Genomic DNA, 22,964 nt, shown 5'->3' on the forward strand with positions numbered 1-22,964 from the left:
GCTGGCCTGCTGTGATTATTTATGTTAATTCAACACATATTTGGTATGCACCTACTGTGTACCGAGTGTTATACACACTGTAAAAGATTTATTGAGATAGTTGTTATGTGTTAAACTGTGCATATTTAAAGCATGCAATCTGATGACCTTTAACATATGTATATTCTATCAGCATACTCAAGGTGGTGAACATAGCCATTAACACCCAAAGTTTCCTTGTGCCCTTTGTACTGCCACACACCATTCCTTGTCTCACTCCTCAACAAATGCTGATCAGCTTTCTGTCACTATAGCTTAGTTTCTGCACCTGTTCTTGATTGATAAAGCTGGTTGATGGCGATGTTTATCCTTTAGCAAGAGTCCCACCTCAGACAGACTGCTCTTTTCTTATGAGCAGAACATTTTAGGGATTTTCTTTTTGCCTCTAAGTCAAGATTCCTCAAGAGGAAAAAAGGATTCCAGCTACATCTTTCCACACCAAGGGAAACAAAATGACCAACTCACCAGATTCCTGAATACCTTTTCTAGACATCGAAAAAAAAAGGCATCAACATCTCACTCTTATTTGCATTGGCAAATCCAAGTCCTTGCATTAAAGGAGTTGTGGACCAGAGCTGAAGCAGATTCATAAAGGCTCTTCCCACGTGCTTGAGAAAGGTTGAAAATTCACCGGGGATCTTCTCACTGTCTTTGCTTACATGCCACCAAGTGCCGATAAGGATAAGCAATGCAGTGTTTTCTCACCATTCTTAAGATCCTCCAGCAGTTTGAGGGACTCAGGGTGGCCTGGGAGTCCCAGAAATTGAACCCCCGAACCATCTACATGCTCTCAGCCCCATTAACTGTTCAATAGGGAAATGATACTGTAGCTCCAGGGGGTTGCATGTTGTCATCTGAAACTGATGCTACAAGCAATGTTTTATTTTTTACCTACCACGTACTGGGCTAGGAGGACTAGGAGAGGTAAATTGTTAACCATATTTGTAATACAACAAGTCCACGAAGTTGGAATAATTTTTTTTCTCATTTTACACAAGAGAAAGCATAGGGAAAGTGAGGTCAAAGGACCTGTTCTGGATCACATAGTGAGGGAAGGGCAAAGGAAGAGGAGAAACTCAGATCTGACACTGGGATTATATCTCATCTACTGTAATGTCTGATTGCAGGGCTTGGGGATTTCCCCACTTATTCCAAAACTCCCTCAGAAAGAGGAGAATGCCAACAGTATGGTCTTTCATCAGTGTGTAACAGAACGCCATTTGGATTCCTGAATTTTTATTGCTTTTATGCAAACCCACATCATGCCATCACAGAAATTAAAAGTATCAATTCATGTATTCCCTTCCTCAGAAAGAATGCAAAAATCCTAGGAATGAGATCAAATGCAGGCTATGATTTTTTCACCACTTACATGAGGGTGAACTACAGAAGCTGGATTATATTCCAAGAATTCATGATTAGCACCTTGGGATCTTATAATATTTCTTAAGTTCTCGTAAATAACCACCCATAAAATAACAGAATTCTTATTCAGTTATGCTGTGTCAGAAATTGGCAAAAATGCCTACTGAAATATTTTTACAAGGGATACCTAACAAAATCAAGGTCAATTTGCCATCTTCCAGTTTGTCCTGCATCTCACGCATGGTTTCCATCCTCCAAAGGACTGAAAGGAAATTAAATGGAACCAACCACTTGACTCAAGCCAGAAATTCAAGTTCAAAAGCAGTTACTGACTCTACTCAGTAGAGGGCAGTGGTGGGCAGGGCAAGGATGGAAGGAAGAGAGGGACATTAACTTCTAGTGTGCACCCACTAAGCTCTCAGGCACAGTGTTTAATGTTTTATAGATAAGTCTGTAAGTTCATTGTCTCAGGAATCTTGACAATGACCTGTAAGGCAACTATCAGCACCACTGTAGTCTCAAAGAGGTTAAATGGATTGAACACAGGTCTGACTGGAATCCTCTAATTCAGTCATACCAAGTTCTTTGTTAAGAAGCACTGTTTTATTCCAAAGTCCCATAACTGAGTGCTTATATGGAAGAACCAAAAGATGAGGCTCAATTATGAAAGAGTAAACCCTACATATGAAGGGATCTTTAAAAATCTGGGCTTACTGGAACAATGAGAATCATTTAACAAAGATAACATGTTAAAGTTATAAACTTCAGAGCCAATGACAAGGTGGAAATTATCTGGAAGAAGTGGCTTACAGGACTGGAAACTGGACATATGGGAAACAGTTGAGGGGTCTGGAGATTAGACTCTGCTGCCTAGCATTAGGAAGGTGTTCATGTATGTTGAAAAAATTCAATGTTGAAAATGGGTCATGGGACCAGAGCTGTAGAGCAGCAGGTTAAAGCCCTGACTTGCAACCCCAGCATCCCATATGGGCACCATTTCGAGTCCTGGCTGCTCCACTTCCCATCTAGCTCCTTGCTGATGCACCTGGGAAAGCAGTGGAGGCTGGCCCAAGTACTTGGGCCCCTATATGGGAGACCTGAAAGGAGCTCCTGACTCCTGGTTTCAGCCTGGCTGAGCTCCGGTCATTGCAGCCATTTGGGAGTGAACCAGTGAATGGAAGCTCGCTCGCTCTCTCTCTCTCTCTCTCTCCCTCTCCCCTCCTTCCGTCCCTCATCTAACTCTGCCTTTCAAAAAATTAAATAAATCTTAAAAAAAAAAAAAAAAACAAAGTGAGTCACGAGGAAACTAACATTGTCTTTAACTTCCCAAAAGGCAGCTTATTATTAAGATGTACACTTGTAGGGATTCAAAGGCTGGGACCTACCTAGACCAGCTGGGGGTAAAATCCAGTCCCTTAAAAGAATAATTTTCTAAAAGGCAGAGAAACCTCTAGAAGAGGGAACAAGTCAAAACTGACATGAATTTTTTCATGAGATTTTGTTGGGAAGGTGACCTTTAGGAATCCTGAAACTCAGATTTTGAGCTGATCAGGAACCCCAGAATGACTTCTTTACTCTTGTCAAGTGAAGGTCTTAAAAGTTTCCCAAGGAAAAACTGGCTGATTCTGAACACTTAGGAGCCAAATCATTCAGACTATTAGAAAAACTCTCCTAAGAAGAATTTGCCCACACATCTCCTCAGAAATCATAGGAAGGGAGCTAGTATTGTTGCAGTGAGTTAAAGCTGCTGTCTGCGACGCAGGCACCCCGTATGGAGTTTAGTCCCTGATGCTTCATTTCCAATGTAGCTCCCTGATAATGTGCCTGGGAAAGCTGCAGAAGATGGCCTGTGGGCTTGAGCCCCTTCCACCCATGTGGGAGACCTGAGTGGAGTTGTAGGCTCCTGGCTTTGGCCTGGCCCAGACTATGGTGTTGCAGACATTTGAGAGAATGAACCAGCAGTTGTAAGATCTCTTTCTCTGTCTCTCCCTGTCTCTGTCACTCCGCCCTTCAAATAAATAAAACTTGTTTTAAAAAGAGGGAAAAAGAAAGTCAGGGTCAGCACTGTGGTGCAGAGGGTAAAGCCCCCCACTTGCAACACTGATATCCCACATCACAGTGCCAGTTCAGTGCCAGTTGCTCCATTTTTGATCCAGTTTCCTGCTAATGTGCCTAGGAAAGCAGAAGAAGATGGTCCAACTATTTGGATCCCTGCCACCCACATGGGAGACCAGGAGGGAGTTCCAGGATTCTGGCTTCAGACCGACCCAGCTCATATGGGGCATATGGGGAGTAAACCAGCTGCTGATGGAAAATCTCTCTCTCTCTCTCTCTTTCTCTGTCTCTCTCTCGCTCTGTTGTTCTGCATTTCAAATCAATCTTTTAAAAAATACATTAAAGGAGAAATCATGAGACTGATATACTCTTCCATTGGAATCTATGTATGGACCAATTTGCTTTTTACTGAAAGAAACAAACATGGTAAAAAAAAAGTTTTATTAAAGAAGATGTTATTGAAATGTACATATGCAGGGTATGATAAAAAAAATAAAGCCTAATGATGATGGAATCCAGGGATGAAACCCTAGCCATATCTGAATAAATAATTCAATAATTCAATCAGCATTTACCCTATTGTATGCAAGGATCTGTTCCACCTAATGAAGATAGCAGAGATAAGTTAGAATCTTCAACTTTGCAAGGACCACCATTTAGTTGAGAAATATCCTCACACATAATTTACTCCTTAGTATGAGAAGAAATCATAGATATATACCAGTACAATAGACTTTGGGACCACAGAAAGAGTAGGGCTGGCATAAGGGAAAAGTTATTATACATAAGATATTATTTGGGCTGAACCTTGAAGAATGGCTGAGGGATTACTATGTAGAAATGGAAAAGAGGGAATTCTGGCAAAGGGTTATGAAATATTGAAAGGCAAAGCAGTGGGGAAGACCTTGGCATATTTCAAGAAGATAGTTTGCATATGAAGTGGTGAGTAAACTTCTTTATATTCTAGCTATGGGGAGATTCTCTCTAAAACAAGACATTCCATAAGGTTAGCAATTGTTGATACTCTGAACTGGCTTCTACTACTGACTTGTGCCCTTACCACAATATTTCCAATTGTTGGAAACCTCCATCTTTCAATCTCTTGAGGGTTGTCAAAACCATAGTGAACAGGAACTGGACAACAGGAAAGTTTCTGGAAGGCTTCAAACTGACCATATCAACCAACACAAGAGGACAAACATCTCATTATCTTGGCCTCTTCCAGGCAGTAATTCCAGAAATGGAATGATTGGTATGCATTTCTTTGTTAGAATTTACGCACAGATCTACCTGCCATGAGATCCTAATACTGAAAGACCATACAGGAGTGCCACATCTGCCATCCTACCTGGGCAATATCAACTACTAAATGCCCATGCATTTTCAGCTGTGAGTATCCAAAGGGTTACAGTCAAGAATCCTTAGTGCTCTTAATACAGAAGCTTCCTCGAGGGATGAACTTCTGAATTTGTGAGTAGCCTCCTTCAGAAAATTGTTCAAAGAGCTCCTGTTTGTACTGCTATGCATCTTTGGAAACAGTCAAAACTCTGAATTATTTCTCTACATTGATCTCAACTGATTTTAAAGGCTGTAAGGGAAGGAACTTTATAACATTCATTATCCTTCATCCTGCGCAAGCAATCAGGTTGGAAAAACGGTAAACAGTAATACAGTGCCTGGTGTTTAATAAAAGTTCTCTAGAGGCGGATGTTTGGCCTGGGTGTTAATACACTGGTTAAGACTCTTATGTCTCACATCAGAGTATCTGATATCAGCTCTGGTTCCTGTTTCCAGCTTCCTACTAATGTAGACCCTGGGAGGCAGCGGTGATGCCTCAAGTAACTGGGTTCCTGCCAGCTACCTGGGAGACCTCAGTTGTGATCCTGGCTCCTAACTCTGGCCCTTGTCCAAAACCCATTGTGGGCATTTAGGGAGTGAATCACAAATGGACGCTGGCTTGCTCGCTTGCTCTCTCTCTCTCTCTCTCACTTTCTCCCTCTCCCTCCCTATTCTCTCTGCCTCTCAAATAAATACTTAAAAAAAAACAAGCTCTCTAACCACAACACAGTTAAGGTTATCCTGAAATAGGCTACTAGAAGATGCTTGCCATTGAGGCTTGTCAAGCTATTATGTGTCATTCCATATTGAATGATAGGAGTGTGTCTTGCTCAGTAAAAATGGAACAAAATTTCACGGATTGCCTTCACTATCTTCACTCACAATTTCATAAAGACACACATATATAAGAATATTTTTAGAAACAGTGTTAACTTACACCTATCTTTCATTTTTTAACAAGAGTTGGTTTTGTCAAGATCTACGAAGCAATGACAGAATCCCGCCACTCTAATTGAAATCATGGAGTTGCTATGCTCCACACAGTCCAGAATCATAGATGGACCCATGTGGCACTATCACTTTAGCCAACTGTGGAATTATTGCTCCTAGGTGGTGTGACAATAAAAGAACAGAACAAGGAAACCCTTATTTCTAGAACTAACAGCCATTGAATCTTCAGCCATCTCCTGGAGGAACAATAAAGGAGTAATATGTCTTCACATACCAGCAGAACTCAAATCTAGCCTGGCCAAAAAAAGGTGTCTATCATCAGGGCGAAAGAATATTAGCTAAGGAGCTACTGACTGTCAGTATGTCAGGAACAGCTGGGGTTCACTGCTAGATTTTCATCCAGGTTTGTTTCTGCAGTGGTTTGAGGAAGGCTGCCTTTAGTCACTTTCTTTGGCAATATTGGACTGCATTGTTGACAGCTTCTTGTGTAATCTTCTTGCTACCTAATATAATAGTGACCAATACCATAAGGAAAAATACAAAGTCTGCTTCTGACTTTAGAACTGTCCCTAATCATGACAAAGGCATGCTATTTTGACGTCACATTGTTAGTGTTCAGTAATAATTAACATAGGGTTTTCTTCTCTCTGGCATTTTCTTGAGAACAGAAGTCAGCATCCATAACTAAGCAGATTTAAGACAGTTGTGTAGGGAAGTGGGAAGAATGGGCTTTGGAATAGGGCATATCTACTTTTTTTTTTTTTTTTGACAGGCAGAATGGACAGTGAGACAGAGAGAAAGGTCTTCCTTTGCCGTTGGTTCACCCTCCAATGGCCGCCGCGGCCGATGTACTGCGGCCGGCACACCGCGCCTATCCGAAGGCAAGAGCCAGGTGCTTCTCCTGGTCTCCCATGGGGTGCAGGGCCCAAGCACTTGGGCCATCCTCCACTGCACTCCCGGGCCACAGCAGAGAGCTGGCCTGGAAGAGGGGCAACCGGGACAGAATCCGGCGCCCCGACCAGGACTAGAACCCGGTGTGCTGGCGCCGCAAGGCGGAGGATTAGCCTACTGAGCCGCGGCGCCGATATCTACTTTCTCTGATTAGCTCTGTAAGCCACAAAAGTCTTGTGAGGCTTGGGCTCCTCATCTATAAAGTGGGTAATACATTGTCTGGCCCACAGGATGGCCTCAAGAAATATGTGAAGGACTTGGTGGCACATTTCTGTCAACAAAAATCGCTTTCCTTTTCTTCTATTCCTACATCTGTAAGCTAAGGCAGAATGTTCTGATTGGGTGTTCACTAAAACTTGGCTAAATACAAACGAGAAACATTTTAGTCCAAGCTTTTTGTGCCCATTATTACAAGAATCCCTTGTCCTGATCTCCCTCCAGCTTTGAAGCCAGGTTTAGTCACTCTGGGCTGCATGACAGCAGACTGAGTCCACCGGGAAATGTGGTCTGTAAGCACTTCCTCTTCTAACAGCGCACAGGGGAAGTCTCACCCATACCTTAATCCTGAGGATTGGGTCCCTGCCACCTATGTGACAGTCCAGGATGGAATTCCTAGCACCTGGCTTTGGCCTGGCCCAACCCTGGCTGTTGCAGCCATTTAGGGAGTGAACCAGGAGATGAAAGATCTCTTTCTCTCTCTCCCTCCCTCTCCCTCTGTCACTCTGCCTTTCAAATAAATAAATCTTTTTTTTTTTTTTAACAAAACCTACATTCTCCAAGGGCCCTTTTTGAAAACATGTACTAAGTCTCCTATTAAGGAAGACTTCTGGTTGGTGATGCAGCTCACTAGGCTAATCCTCCGCCTTGCGGCGCCAGCACACCGGGTTCTAGTCCCGGTCAGGGCGCCGGATTCTGTCCCGGTTGCCCCTCTTCCAGGCCAGCTCTCTGCTGTGGCCCGGGAGTGCAGTGGAGGATGGCCCAGGTCCTTGGGCCCTGCACCCCATGGGAGACCAGGAGAAGCACCTGGCTCCTGCCTTCGGATCAGTGCGGTGTGCCTCCTCTTGTCCTTCCGCCTTTTTGCAATAGGATGATGCAGCATGAAGGCTAAACCTAGTATGACTGGAGTCCTTAAAGAAAGGGAGAATTTGGACACAGGAGCACAGAGAGAGCCAGGTGATTATGCAGGCAGAGCTTGGAGTGACACCTACAAGCCAAGGGACACCTACAGCCTTCAGAAAGAGCGCGGCCCTCTAACACCTTGATTTCCAATTTCTAACCTCTGGAACTGTTGAAGAACAGATTTCTGTTGTTGTAAGCCACCCAGCTTGTGGAACTGTGTTACGGCAGCCCTAAGAAATTAATATTACTACCCTTAGCTTTTTTTTTTTTTTTAAAGATTTATTTTATTTGGCCGGCACTGTGGCTCACTAGGCTAATCCTCTGCCTGCGGCGCTGGCACACCGGGTTCTAGTCCTGGTCGGGGCGCCGGATTCTGTCCCGGTTGCTCCTCTTCTAGTCCAGCTCTCTGCTGTGGCCCGGGAGGGCAGTGGAGGATGGCCCAAGTGCTTGGGCCCTGCACCTGCATGGGAGACCAGGATAAGCACCTGGCTCCTGGCTTCGGATCAGCACGGTGCGCCAGCCGCAGCGGCCATGGGGGGGTGAACCAACGGAAAAGGAAGACCTTTCTCTCTCTCTCTTCCTAAAGCTAAGGCAACACTAAAAGCCCTTCATGTGAGAAAATATATTTAAAATACTGTCTTGCAAAGAAGAAAAATCCAATGACAGCTTTGAGTCTGTCTTTGTGCCAGACAGCTGTTGAACCTACAGAGAGTCTCCTATGCAAACTGGCAGGTCAGCTCAGGGCCTAAATTCAGGCTCCATTAATTTGTGTCTCTTTCTTCTGAAAGAACACGAACTAGAAAGAATCCCTTTGTTTGCTTATTGCTAGATATACCTGGGGCTGTAAATGCATCCCTACCCCTTACGTACCTGAGCCATAATAACACACACCTTCACATATATAGTTCCACATCTCCCAGAGGAGAGCGAGGTAAGGAGCCCCTGAGAAATGGAATGTCCTGGGAGAAGGACTGAATAATGCAGAAGAGCAGAAGATGGGGAAAAGAAAAATGATTTCTAGACTAACAGTTCTTTGTTGGTCTCTCCTCTGGATTACTTAAAGGACTTGAGTGGCAGGTGTTTCTTCTTTGATGAGCCTAAATTAATACTGTCCCTCCTCAGGCTTAAATTAATAAAAAGGTTTGGAAGTTGCCTTCCCACACACCTGTCTTCACTGCCTTTCTGCCTGCTTCGCACAGAGATGACCCTCATATCCTGCAGCACGCCAAATGTGCTACAGGTGATGTGTTTATGCCAAACTCTCAAAAGGTGAACAATATTCAGAGTACTACCCCTGGAAAAATACATTCTCTTTTTGGGCCGGCGCTGTGGATCACTTGGTTAATCCTCCGCCTGCAACGCTGGCACCCCATATGGACGCCGGGTTCTAGTCCTGGTTGCTCCTCTTCCAGAGTCCAGCCCTCTGCTATGGCCCAGGAGTGCAGTGGAGGATGGCCCAAGAACTTGGGCCCTGCACCTGCATGGGAGACCAAGAAGAAGCACCTGGCTCCTGCCTTCGGATCAGTGCGGTGCACCGCCAGTAGCGGCCATTTGGGGGGTGAACCAACGGAAGGAAGAAGACCTTTCTCTCTGTCTCTCTCTCTCTCTCACTGTCTAATTCTATCTGCCAAATAAAAAATATAAAAAAAAGAAAAATACATTCTCTCACTATGCCTTCTGCTAGCTTTGCCCACAGGAGATGCCACAGTGTGACAAAAGTAGCATGTGTGGGCTCTGGCATCAAAATGACCAGGAATGAAATCATATCTCTGCAGTATACTGTGACTTCAAGTAGACCGTTTGTAACCCTCTGAGCTTCCCTCTCCCCACCGGTGAAGTGGCATCTTCCTTACAGGGTTGGGGAAGCAGTACCTAAAGGACCCAGTCCCTTAAAGGGTACAAGTGTCAAGTACAGAGTTGGTGTTCCAGAAGCACTAGTTCTCTTCTCCCCAAGTTCCTTGTGATATTGCAGAATCACCATGAAAGCTTTTCTTGGTGCGATTAGGATTGAGTAATTGCCTCTTAGTAGAGGGCTCACACTGGCTAGATTCTGAACTTTGTTTTCAATAATATAATGCTAATAATTTAAAACTGGCCATGGTGGAAGTCTACCCACTATAGAAGCCACACATGACACAAATCACGTTTTATTTATTTATTGCTTTCTTGGGGGAACTGGTTTACCAGCACACCACTGACTTAAACCCCAAGACACATGGACAACTCAGACAAAGAGAAAGCAATTACTCACTTGTCATTTAGAAATCAAAACCTTTCTGTGGGCCAAGCAAAAGTACCACAAATATAATTATTCAGCACTTCCCAGATTTTACTATGTGGCATATTAAAAATTTTTATTGCCCACCCAAATACAAAGATCAGTAGCATATGCTACCACAAGTATCATCACAGGGCCAAGTACACAGTAGGTGCACAGAAAACATCTGTCAGATGCATAAATAGGCCCAGAAGAAATAATTTGCCAGTTTTCATCAAAAAAAAAAAAACAGAAGCAGCAGTTGGAGAAAAACAGTTCACATTTAGAAATGAAATGAAATTCATGGAGAAATGGGCTTTAGGATAGAGATGACAGAGCAGGCCAAAACACTGAGGGATAAAGAATTTCCCTAGGCAAGGGAAAGATGGAATACAGAATCCCAATGATAAGGTCTATGGAAGGGTACAGGAAGGGTACATGGGGAAATAGACTTGAAAAAATAGGAATAGAAATTTGGAAGTTACACTTTATCTAGGAAGGAATTTTACAATTTGTTTTGGTGATGTCATTTTTTATAAAATCATCAATTATTATTTTCTTTTTTTAATTTATTTTTAAAGATTTATTTTATTTATTTGAAAGAGTTACAGAGAGAGGTCTTCCATCTGCTGGTTCATTCCCCAGATGGCCACAACAGCTGGAGTTGTGCCGATCCAAAGCCAGGAGCCAGGAGTTTCTTCCAGATCTCCCACGTGGGTGCAGGGGCCCAAGGACTTGGGCCATCTTCCACTGCTTTCCCAGGCCATAGCAGAGAACTGGATTGGAAGAGGAGCAGCTGGGACTAGAACTGGTGCCCATATGGGATGCCCACGCTTCAGGCCAAAGCTTTAACCCACTGCACCACAGCACCGGCTCCTATTTTCTTTTTTAAAAAGATTTATTTATTTATTTGAAAGGCAGAGTTACAGAGAGAGGAGTAGAGACAGAGAGCAAAAGAAAGGTCTTCCATCCATTGGTTCACTCCCCAAATGGCTGCAATGACTGGGGCTGGACCAGGCCAAAGCCAGGAGCCAGGAGCTTCTTCTGGGTCTCCCACATGGGTGCAGAGGCCCAAGCACTTTGGGTCATCTTCTGCTGCTTTCCCAGGCCGTTAGCAGGGAGCTGGATGAGAAGTGGGGGTGGGCAGCTAGGACTCAAACTGGTGCCCATATGGGATGCCAGCACTGCAGGTGGTGGCTTTACCCGCTATGCCACAGCACCGGCCACATTTTTTATTTTCTTGAACCACTGCATTTTATCAACTTTGATATATAATTTATAAGTGATGAAATCCACCCACTTAAACTGTACAAATTAGTAACTTGTACAACCATCACCACAGTCTAATTTCGGCATATATCCATCATCCTAAAATGAAAGCTCTGCATTTAGAGTCTATCCTCATTCCCAAGACCTAGCCCCAAACTGATTGACCACTGACTGACCACTGGTTGACCATTTTTCAACTGTACATATTTGGTTTTTTTGAACATTTTGTATAAATGGAATTATACACTACATGGCTGTATGTGCCTGGCTGCTTTCACTGAAATGTTTTGGGGTTCATTTACATAGTAGCATTCAACAGTGCCTCATTTCTTTTCATTGCTAAACAATATTCCATTGTATGCATATATTATGTTTAGTTATCCATTCATTGATGGACATTTGTGGTGTTTCCACATTTTAGCTGGTATGACTCATGATAGTATGGACATTCATGTACATGTTTTTAGGTGGACATGTTTTCACTTCTCTTTGGTATATACCTAGAAGTTTGCTGAGTTACATAGTAACTCCAGGTTTAACATTTTGAGGAAATGCCAAACTGTTTTCCAAAGAACTGCACCATTTTCATCTCTATTAGCAATGTATAAGGCAGCTGTAATACTCTACACTCTTGACAACATTTGTTACTGCTTTTTTTTATCACAAATGTCACCATGCTTTTGACTTTTATTCCATTATTCACTAATGATGAGTTTCTCTTCATGTGCTTATTGGCCATTTGTATGTAGCCTTGGGAGGAATATCTATTGAAATTTTTGCCCAGCTTTTAAAAGCATACTTTGTCCTTTTATTTTGAGCTGTAAAAGGTCTTTACATATTGTCAATCCACTTATTTTGCAAGATACATGATTTATTGATATCATCTTCCAGTCTCTGGAGTTACATTTCATTTCCTTGAAGATGTTTCATATGGGCACTGGTTCAAGTCCCAGCTGCTCCACTTCTGATCCAGTTCTCTGCTATGACCTTGGGAAAGCAGTAGAAGATGGCCCAAGTGCTTGGGCCCCTTCACCCTCATGGGAGACCAGGAAGAAGCTCCTCGCTCCTGGCTTCAGATAGGCCCAGCTCTGGCTGTTGCAGCCGTTTGGGGAGTGAACCAGAGGATGGAAGACCTGACTCACGCTCTCTGCCTCTGCCTCTCTGTAACTTTGCCTTTCAAACAAATAAATAAATCTTTTAAAAATCGCATAGTACTCTATAACTATGTATAATTTTTATATTTTTGTTAAAAAACGGTTTTTAAATGAAAGACATACAGGCTGGTGCTGTGGCATAATGGGCTAAGCTTTCACCTGTGGCACTAACATCTCAAATGGGCACCGGTTCATGTCCTGGTTGCTCCTCTTCCTATATAGCTCTCTGCTGTGGCCTGGGAAAGCAGAAGATGGCCCAAGTCCTTGGGCCCCTGCACCTGCATGGGAGACCCGGAGGAAGCTCCTGGCTCTTGGCTCCTGGCTCCTGAATTAGGATCAGAGCAGTTCTGATGTTTGCAGCCATCTGAGGAGTGAACCAGCGGATTGAAGACCTCTCTCTCTCTCTCTCTCTCTCTCGCTCTCTCTCTCGCTCTGCCTCTACTTCTCTCTCTGTCTCTCTGTAACTCTGCCTTTCAAATAAATAAATAAAACTTTTAAAAAAATCAAGGGCTTATTTCTGGGGTCTCAACTGATATCCATTATCTGCTTGTTTTTCTTTATGTCAGTACTACACTGACTTGATACAGGTGGCTTTGTTTTGAAACTGGCAAGAGTAGGTTTCCAAAGCTGGATATTCTTTTTCAAGATCATTTTAGGTTGTCTGGATCCCTTGAATTTCCATGTGGATTTTTTGATCTTCTAATCTCCTATTTTGTCTTTTTATTTTAAAATATTTCAAGCACAGAAAAGTACAAAGAAGACTTCAACAAGTACATATAGATTTCAACTGGATTTCCACATGCAGAAGTTTGAAATAAGACTCCTAACTTATACCTTATACAAAAATCAGCTCAACATAGATTGAATAACTAACTATAAGACCTGACACCAGGAAGCTCCTAGAATAAAACATAGGGGAAACACTCCAAGACATTGGCATAGATAACAATTCTTTAGATAAGACCCCAAAGCACAGGCCATGAAAGCACAACTATATCAAAGTAAGAAGATTCTGCACAGCAAAGGAAACAATCAACAGCATGAGGAAACAACTGACAGAATGGAAGAAAAGATTAGCCAACTAATATCCAGAATATAGAAGGAGCTCACGAAATTAAACAATAAAGCAAACAATCTTTTTTTAAGAAATAGGCAAAGAATCTGAATATGCATTGTTGAAGGAAGAAATATATCTTGTAATTTTCTACAAATAAAAATATATGGGATTTTGATAGAGATTATGTGACTCTTTAGACCCATTTAGGGAGTGCTACCATTTTAATAATATTAAGTCTCGTAATTCATGAACATGGGAGGTCTTCCTGTATATACAGATCTTTACATTTTTTGAGTGTTTTGTAATTTTCAGTGTACTTTTTCTCTAATGTATTCTTAATTGTTCTTTTTGTTAGTATCAGTAAAAATATTTTCATTTCATTTTCACATTGTTCATTGCTACTAAAATACAATTTATTTTTTATCTTGATGATGTGTCCTACAAACATGATGAACTTGTTTATTAGTGGATTCCTTATGTGTTTCTATATACAAGATCATATCATGTGTGAATAAAGACAAATTAACTTATTCTTATTTAATTGCCCTGGCACAAACCTCCAGTACTCTGTTGAATAAACTAGGTGGGCATCCTTGTGTTGCTCCAATCTGAAGGGGAAAGAATTCAGTATTTCACTATTAGGTATGATAATAACTATAGGGGTTTTGTGCATTCCCTTTATCAGCTTTGGAAAGTTCCCTTATATTCCTATTCAGTGTTCTTTTTTTTTTTTTTTTAGTAAGAATGTGTATTAGATTTGGTCAAGTGCTTTTTCTGCATCTATGGAGTGGATTATGTTGTTTTTGTACTTTATTAATGCATGTTTATACTGATTGCTTTTTGGATGTTAAACCAGCTTTGCATTCCTAGGGTAAATCCCACTTGGTTATGGTGTATGATTCTTTTCATTTATTGTTGGATGCAGTTTGCAAATATTTTGTTTTGGATTTTTACATCTTTATTCATAAGGCATGTTGCTCTATAGTTTTTTTTTCCTGTGAAAACTTTGGCTTTTGTATTGAGTTAATAGTTGTAGAATGTGTTCAAACTTGTTTCTTCCTTTATGTTCTGGAGGAGTTTGTGAAGGTGTTAGCTCTTGTTTAAATATAATTACTGGGCCAGTGCTGTGGCACAGTAGTTTAATTCTCTGCCTGCAGCACAGCATCCCATATGGGTGCCAGTTCGTGTCCTGGTGCTCCTCTTCTGATCCAGCTCTCTGCTATGGCCTGGGAAGGCAGTAGAAGTTGTGCCAAGTCCTTGGGACTCTGCACCCGCATGGGAGTCCTGGAAGAAGTTCCTGGCTCCTGGCTTCAGATCGGCACAGCTCCAACCGTTGTGGCCATTTGGGGAGTGAACCAACGGAAGGAAGACCTTTCTCTCTGTCTCTCCCTCTCATTGTCTGTAACTCTACCTCTCAAATAATAAAATCTTTAAAAAATATATAAATTACCAAAGGAGCCATTTATATTTCTGGATTTATTTTTTGCAAAATCAGAAGTGATGTTATCTTATCATTGTTGAAACCAATAATTTGAGTCTTCTATCTTTTCCAATATCATTATATTTAAAGATTTTTCAATTGTTATGGGATGGATTGTGTCTATCCAAAATTCTTATGTTGCAACTCTAACACTCAGCACTTCAAAATGTGAATGTATTTGTAGAAAAAGTCTTTACAGAGGTAAGTAAATTAAAAATAAGGCCCGGTCCCAGCCATGTGGCCATTTGGAGAGTGTACCAGTGGATGAATGATCTCTTGCTATCTTCCTCTCTCTGTGTCACCCTGTCTTTCAAATAAATAAATCTGTTTTAAAATGAGACTATTAAGGTGGGCTCTAATCCACTGTTACTGCTGTCTTTATAAGGAGAGGATATTTGGACACATTAAAGCAACATGAGAGATATGTACACGCACAGTGGAAAGACCAGATGAGGACACAAAGAAAAGGTGGCCACTTGAAAGCCAAAGGGAAGGCTTGGGGCCGGCGCCGCGGCTAAATAGGCTAATCCTCCACCTGCGGCGCCAGCACACCGGGTTCTAGTCCCGGTCGGGGCGCCAGATTCTGTCCTGGTTACCCCTCTTCCAGGCCAGCTCTCTGCTGTGGCCAGGGAGTGCAGTGGAGGATGGCCCAAGTGCTCTGGCCCTGCACCCCATGGGAGACCAGGAGAAGCACCTGGCTCCTGGCTTCGGATCGGCGCCGTGCACTGGCCACAGCGTGCCAGCCGCAGGGGCCATTGGAGGGAGAACCAACGGCAAAGGAAGACCTTTCTCTCTGTCTCTCTCTCTCACTGTCCACTCTGCCTGTCAAAAAAAAAAAAAAAAAAAAAAAAAAAAAAAAAAAAAGGAGGGCTTGGGAGAAACCAAAACTGTCAGCTCCTTGATCTTGTACTTCTAGCCTCCAGAACCATGACAAACTATATCTCTCCTGTTTAATCCACCTATCCAGGGTAGTTTGTTATGGCAACCCTAGCAAACTAACACTAGGTAACTTCAAAAAGTTCACGTAAAAACGGAATCAAAAGAAAAGTTCATTTTGGTGGAAATAATTTGAAAGACATGTTTTTTTTTTCACAATACATGTTTTCCACGAACTTTTTACAGACCCTTTGTGCATCGACTTTGTGATTTTTCATGAGTGAACTTTGCGTCTTCCTGATTTTCTACTTCCTGTTTCATTTATTTCCATTTTAAACCTTATTACTTTTTCATTGTGTTTGCTTTGCATTTGCTTTCCTCTTAATTTCCTAGTTTCTTATGGAAAGACATTAGGTTATTGATTTTACATTTTTCTTTTTTTAAGATTTAGGTGTTTATTTGAAAGGCAGAGTGCAGGGAGAAGATAAATCTTCCATCTGCTTGTTGCAACAGTCAGGGTTAGATCAGGCTGAAGCCAGGAGCATGGAACTCCATCTGGGTCTCCCACGTGGGTGTTGGGGCCCAACACTTGGGCCATCTTCCACTGCCTTACCAGGTGCATTAGTAGGGAGCTGATTCTTTAGTGGGGCAGCTGGAATTCAAATAAGGGATGGGCACTGCAAGCAGCAGCATCACAGTATTGGCCCTCACACTGTCCCTCTTAATATAGGAATTTATAGCTCTAAATTTTCCTATACTATTTTTTGCCATATCCCATAAGTTTACACGTGTTGTGTTTTCATTTTAATTCATATTAAAGTATTTTCTAATGTCTATTGTGACTCTTTGACCCATTGGTTATTTATGAGTGTGTTGTTTAATTTCCACATATTTGTGAATTTCCCGTTTTCCATCTGTTGTTGATTTCTAATTTCATCCCATTGTGATCTGTAAATATAGTTCATATGATTTTTGCTCTTTTAGGTTTGTTGAAACTTGTTTTCTGGTCTAGCATATAGTTTATCCTGGAAAATGTTCCATAAACACTTGAGAAGAATGTGCATTCTGCTGTTGTTGGGCACAGTGATCTGCTGATGTCTGTTAGGTCTACTGGATTGACTGTGTTGTTCAAGTCCTCTATTGTCTTGTTGATTTTCTGTATAATAATTTTATTCATTTTTGAAAATAAGTATTGAATTCCTCAACCATTAATGTTTTTTAACTTTTATTTTATTTTGATTGACATAATATTTTTACATGTTTATGGGGTACAAGGTGATGGAAGACCTCTCTCTCTCTCTGCCTCTCCTTCTCTCCCTGTGTAACTCTGACTTTCAAGTAAAATAAATAAATAAAATATTTTTAAAAATTCCCTCTTCTAGCTATTTTGAAATGTGCTAGTGGTCCACAAAATATTACACTTTAATTCAATTTCCATGAATCTTTTGCAGTAATTGGGTTTTTTTAAGATTTATTTTATTTATTTGAAAGAGAGGTAGAGACAGAGAGAGAGGTCTTCCATCCCCTGGCTCATTCCCCAGATGGCTACAACAGCCGGAGCTGAGCCGATCTGAAGCCAGGAGCTTCTTCCGGGTCTCCCACACAGGTGTGGGGGCCCAGGGACTTGGAACATCTTCTACTGCCCTCCCAGGCCATAGCAAAGCTGGATCAGAAGAGGAGTAGTCGGGACTAGAACCGGCGCTGCAGGCCAGGGCATTAACTCGCTGTGCCGGCCCCTTGAAGGGGTTGTTAACTATAAATATTGTGTAAAAGAACACCAGAACTTATTCCTTCTATCTGGTTGCAACTTTGTACTACTTTGCAACTTTGTAACAACTTTGTTGTTAAATTGTCTATTACTCCCTTAATTCGGTAGTTTTTGCTTCATGTATTTGGGAGATTTGTCATTAATTGCACTTATATCTAATACCTGAATAGCTGGTACATTTTTTTTAATTTATTTATTTATTTGAAAAAGTTACAAAGAGAGAAGAAGGGGGGGAGGGAGAGGGAGAGGGGGAAGGGAGAGGGAGAGGGAGAGGGAGAGGGAGAGGGAGAGGGAGAGGGAGAGGGAGAGGGAGAGGGAGAGGGAGAGGGAGAGGGAGAGGGAGAGGGAGAGGGAGAGGGAGAGGGAGAGGGAGAGGGAGAGGGAGAGGGAGAGGGAGAGGGAGAGGGAGAGGGAGAGGGAGAGGGAGAGGGAGAGGGAGAGGGAGAGGGAATCTTCTATCCCCAAGGGGCCAAAAAAAGCCAGGGCTGGGCCAGCCCAAAACCAGGAGCCAGGAGCCTCTTCCAGGTCTCCCACTTGGGCCATCTTCCACTGATTTTCCCAGGCCATTAGCAGAGAGCTGGATTGGAAGTGAAGCAGTTGGGACACAAACTGGAGCCTTTATGGGATGTTGGGGTCATAGGTGGCTTTACCTGCTATGCTACAACGCTGCTCCCAGCTGTTACATTTTCCTGATGAATTGACTCTTATCATAAAATACTCCTTTTCATCTGTAATAACATTTTACATCTTATTATGTATTTTGTCTGATATAAGTAGAGCCACTCTAGCTATGGTTGCATGGCATACTTTTTCCATCATACTACTTTCTTTTTATTTTAAACAATTTTTTAAAATTTATTTGACAGAGACAGTGAGAGAGAGACAGAGAGAAAGGTCTGCCTTCCGTTGGTTCACCCCCCAAATGGATGCTATGGTCAGAGCTATGCTGATCCAAAGCCAGGAGCCAGGTGCTTCTCCTGGTCTCCCGTGCAGGTGCAGGCGCCCAAGCACTTGGGCCATTCTCCACTGCCTTCCCGGGCCACAGCAGAGAGCTGGACCAGAAGAGGAGCAACCAGGACTAGAACCCGGTGCCCATATGGGATGCCGGCACCACAGGCAGAGGATTAGCCAAGTGAGCCACAGCGCCAGGCCCCCATCATTCTACTTTCAATCTATTTGTATCTTGAATTGAAAATGGGGCTGGCCCGGCCATAGCAGCCATTTGGGGAGTGATCCAACAGAAGGAAGACCTTTCACTCTGTTTCTCTCTCACTGTCTAACTCTGCCTGTCACAAAAAAAAAAAAAAAATGGGGCTGGCATTGTGGCATAGCAGGTAAAGCTACCACCTTCAGTGAGAGCATCCCATATAGGCACTGGTTCAAATCCCAGCTTCTCCACTTCCAATCAAACTCTCTGCTATGGCCAGGGAAAGCAGTAGAAGATGGTGCAAGTCCTTGGGCCCCTACACCCATGTGGGAGACCTGAAAGAAGCTCCTGGCTCCTGGCTTCAGATCAGTGCAGCTCCGACAGTTGCAGCCATCTGGGGATTGAACCAGCGGATGGAAGACCTTTCTCTGTCTCTCTCTTTGCCTTTGCCTCTCTGTAACTCTGCCTTTCAAATAAATAAATAAGTCTTTTTTAAAAAAGTTTATTAGATAGTATATAGTTAAATCTCATTGTCTCATTGTATTATTTAGCCCATTCACATTTAAGATTATTACTCATATTAATATAGCCGAATTAACGTGAAATAATTTCTTATTTCTTTTCAAGGTCACATCTAGAATTTTTCTATTGCTTCTTTACCACCTTGTTTTGTGTGAAATAGATATTTTTCACTGTATGACTTTAATCCCTTTATTGAATTTTAAATTCCATTTAAAAGTTCTTTCTTATCTGTTGTTCCAGAGATTACAATACACATTTTTAACATCAATGTAATCAATGTACATCTTTTTTACTTTTTATTTTATTTTTTATCAATGTACTTCAGTTTTATACTAACTCAATTCCAGTAAGATATAAGTAATTTGCTGTACTATAGTTCCATTCTCTCTTTGCCCTTTGTGTTACTTTTTTAAAAATTTTTATTTACTTATTTAAGAGGTAAAGTTACAGATAGTGAGAGGGAGAGACAGAGAGAAAGGTCCTCCATCCACTGGTTCACTCCCCAAATAGCTGCAACAGCCAGGGCTGAGCTGATCTGAAGCCAGGAGCCAGGAGCTTCCTCCAGGTCTCCCACGCGGGTGCAGGGGCCCAAGGACTTGGTCCAACTTCTACTGCTTTCCCAGGCCACAGCAGAGAGCTGGATTGGAAGTAGAGCAGCCGGGACTAGAACCAGCGCCCATATGGGATTCTGGCACTGCTTGCGGAGGATTAACCTACTGTGTAGGTGCCAGCCCCTACCCTTTGTGTTACTTTCACTTTTATTTTCTCTATAATAGTGTAAACTCTACAATGCAGCACCCTATCTGTTGCTTTAAATAATCTTATTCTGTTTGAACAACTAATTAAAAGGAGAAAATGTATTTGTAAAATTTTATATTGATGCCGGCGCTGTGGCTCACTAGGCTAATCCTCCACCTTGCAGCGCCGGCACACTGGGTTTTAGTTCCGGTCGGGGCGCCAGAATCTGTCCCGGTTGCTCCTCTTCCAGGCCAGCTCTCTGCTGTGGCCAGGGAGTGCAGTGGAGGATGGCCCAAGCGCTTGGGCCCTGCACCCCATGGGAGACCAGGAGAAGCACCTGGCTCCTGCCTTCGGATCATCGCGGTGCGCCACCCGCAGCGGCCATTGGAGGGAGAACCAACGGAAAAGGAAGACCTTTCTCTCTGTCTCTCTCTCTCTCACTGTCCACTCTGCCTGTCAAAAAAAAATTTTATATTGAACTTAGTTAGGATTTCTTCCTGTTGATTTGTGATACCATCAGATGTCACCTTCTTTCTCTAGAATGGCTGCCTTTCCTTCCCCTTACTTTGTAGGCATTGTTATAGTGACTGTTAAGTATGTTGTATTTCTCTATGCTGCAAGCCCTGAAATTCATCCAGAAAGATACTGTTTTATGCTATTGTTTTTAACTCAAATAAAAAAGATGAGAGAAAATATGTAATTATGCTGTTTTTATACTTACTACAGAATTGTCTTTACCTTTTTTTTCATGTGGATCTGAATTGCTGTGTGGTGTCACTTCCCTTCAGCCTGAAGAAATTCCTTTGATGAGAAAGAAAAGTGTGATATAAACAAAGTATCACCATCTTTTAAAAAATATTAATTATTTATTTGAAAGGCAGAGTTGAGAGACAGAAGGAGATCTTCCATCCACTGGTTCACTCCCTGCAGGTCAAAGCCAGGAGACAGGAGTTTTAAGGTGAATTAGAAGCAGAGCAGCTGGGACTTGAACCAGTGCTCCACTAAGGGATGCTAGCATTGTTATTGAAGTTCATGTGTACATAATGAGTGATTTTTTTTAATCTTGCTGCTCCTGTGATTTTTTTTTCCTTTGGCCCTGGCTTCCAACATTTTAATATTATATGCCTAGCTGTAGAACTTTATGCCTTTATCCTCCTTGGAATTCCCTGAGGCTTTTCATGCATAGATTAATGTTTTTCATCATGTTTTGAAGATGTCAGCCATTATGTCTTCATGTTTGTTCTTCTCCATTCACTCTCTTCTCTCCTTTTCGGTGCTTTCATAATGTGTATGATGCAACAATTATTGGTGTCCCTTGTTTCAGGGGACTTATTCATTTTTCTTTTTTTTCTTTCTGTTCTTCAAATTGTATAATGTCTAACATTCTCCAAATTCAGTGATTCTTTCTTCATCCAGCCAAATTCTAATGCAGAGCCCCTCTAATGAATTTTTCATTTCATTTGTTGTACTTCTCAATGCCAGAATTTTTATTTGGTTGTTCTTTTATAATCTCTTTATTGTTATTTGCTCTTTGATTGGATATTCTCTGATTGTTATCATAGCTACCTTTTATCATTTTTAGAAATAGCTCCTTTAGTTTTTTTTATTTATTTATTTATTTATTTATTTTGACAGGCAGAGTGGACAGTGAGAGAGAGAGAGAGACAGAGAGAAAGGTCTTCCTTTTTGCCATTGGTTCACCCTCCAATGGCCGCCGCGGCTGGCGCGCTGTGGCCGGCGCACCGCACTGATCCGATGGCAGGAGCCAGGTACTTCTCCTGGTCTCCCGTGGGGTGCAGAGCCCAAGCACTTGGGCCACCCTCCACTGCACTCCCGGGCCATAGCAGAGAGCTGGCCTGGAAGAGGGGCAACCGGGACAGAATCCGGCGCGCCGACCGGGACTAGAACCCAGTGTGCCGGCGCCGCAAGGCAGAGGATTAGCCTGTTGAGCCGCGGCGCCGGCTAGTTTTTTTAATATATTTATTTTTAATGTTCATCTACTTGAAAGGTGGGGAGGGGGGTTGTGTGTGTGTGTGGAGAGAGAGAGAGAAAGAAAGTCTTCCATCTGCTACTTCACTCCTCAAATGCTCACAACAGCCAGGACTGGGACAGGCTGAAGCTCAGAACTCTACTTGAGTCTCCCACCTGGGTGGCAAGGGACCCAAGCACTTAATCTATCATCCACTGCCTCCCAGGTGCATTAGCAGGGAGCTGGATCAAAAGCAGAGTAGTCAGGACTTCGCACTCCAGTATAAGATGTGAATGTCCCAAGCAGCAGCTTAACTCACTGCACCAAAATGCCAACCCCATGAGCACACTAAAAATATCCATTTTGAAAGGTTTATGTCTGCCTGATAGATAAATCATCTGCCCACCCAAAAGTAGTTTCGATTGACTGCATTTTTCCCTATACAATAGTCATACTATCCTGGTTTTGTTTATTTTTTTTGTATTTGTTGTAATTATTTGTACAGAAGTAGGCATTTCAGATGACATGCTATTGCCACTCGGGATTTCACTAGCCCTACAACTACTACGACCATGGGATTTGGTGTTTGGTGGCTTTACTGGACTATAAAGTCTAATTCCTCTGCGTTGTGCAATCTCACAGTTTTTACTTCTTGTCTTTTTGTTTGTTTGTTTGTTTCTTACTAGCTCAGATTAGCTCCTGGGTCAGCATAACCCAGTGCTCAGTTAGGTCAGACATTCTGTTTGTGCCCTTTAGGCCATAGGCTTGAGAATACTGAGGATGCATTTCTTTGTGGCTTAGGGAATGCTTTTAAACTGGCTCCATACTCAAATAGTGACTAGTGGCTCTCAAGTGCCCACTCTGGTTGCTTTTGAGTCAATTCTGCGCTGCACTGCACATGTGCACACC

At 42.4% G+C, this 22,964-nt stretch overlaps 1 protein-coding gene across 3 annotated transcripts in view; it reads right to left on the minus strand.

The window, feature by feature from the left end:
• SHROOM4 (shroom family member 4) overlaps window positions 1-22,964 on the minus strand; it is a 264,044-nt gene that overhangs the window by 177,002 nt on the left and 64,078 nt on the right. Inside the window, exon 2 of one of the 3 annotated variants that reach the window (XM_051834719.2) lies at window positions 20,825-20,887. The exons of the other annotated variants lie outside the window; for them this stretch is intronic. Within the exon in view, the coding sequence (XP_051690679.1) occupies window positions 20,825-20,836 (12 nt within the window). The 5' untranslated portion in view covers window positions 20,837-20,887. The remainder of the gene's footprint in view (window positions 1-20,824; window positions 20,888-22,964) is intronic. 3 annotated transcript variants of the gene reach the window in all.

This window comes from Oryctolagus cuniculus, chromosome X, assembly GCF_964237555.1.
Source record: "Oryctolagus cuniculus chromosome X, mOryCun1.1, whole genome shotgun sequence".
NCBI classification, from domain to species: Eukaryota; Metazoa; Chordata; class Mammalia; order Lagomorpha; family Leporidae; genus Oryctolagus; species Oryctolagus cuniculus.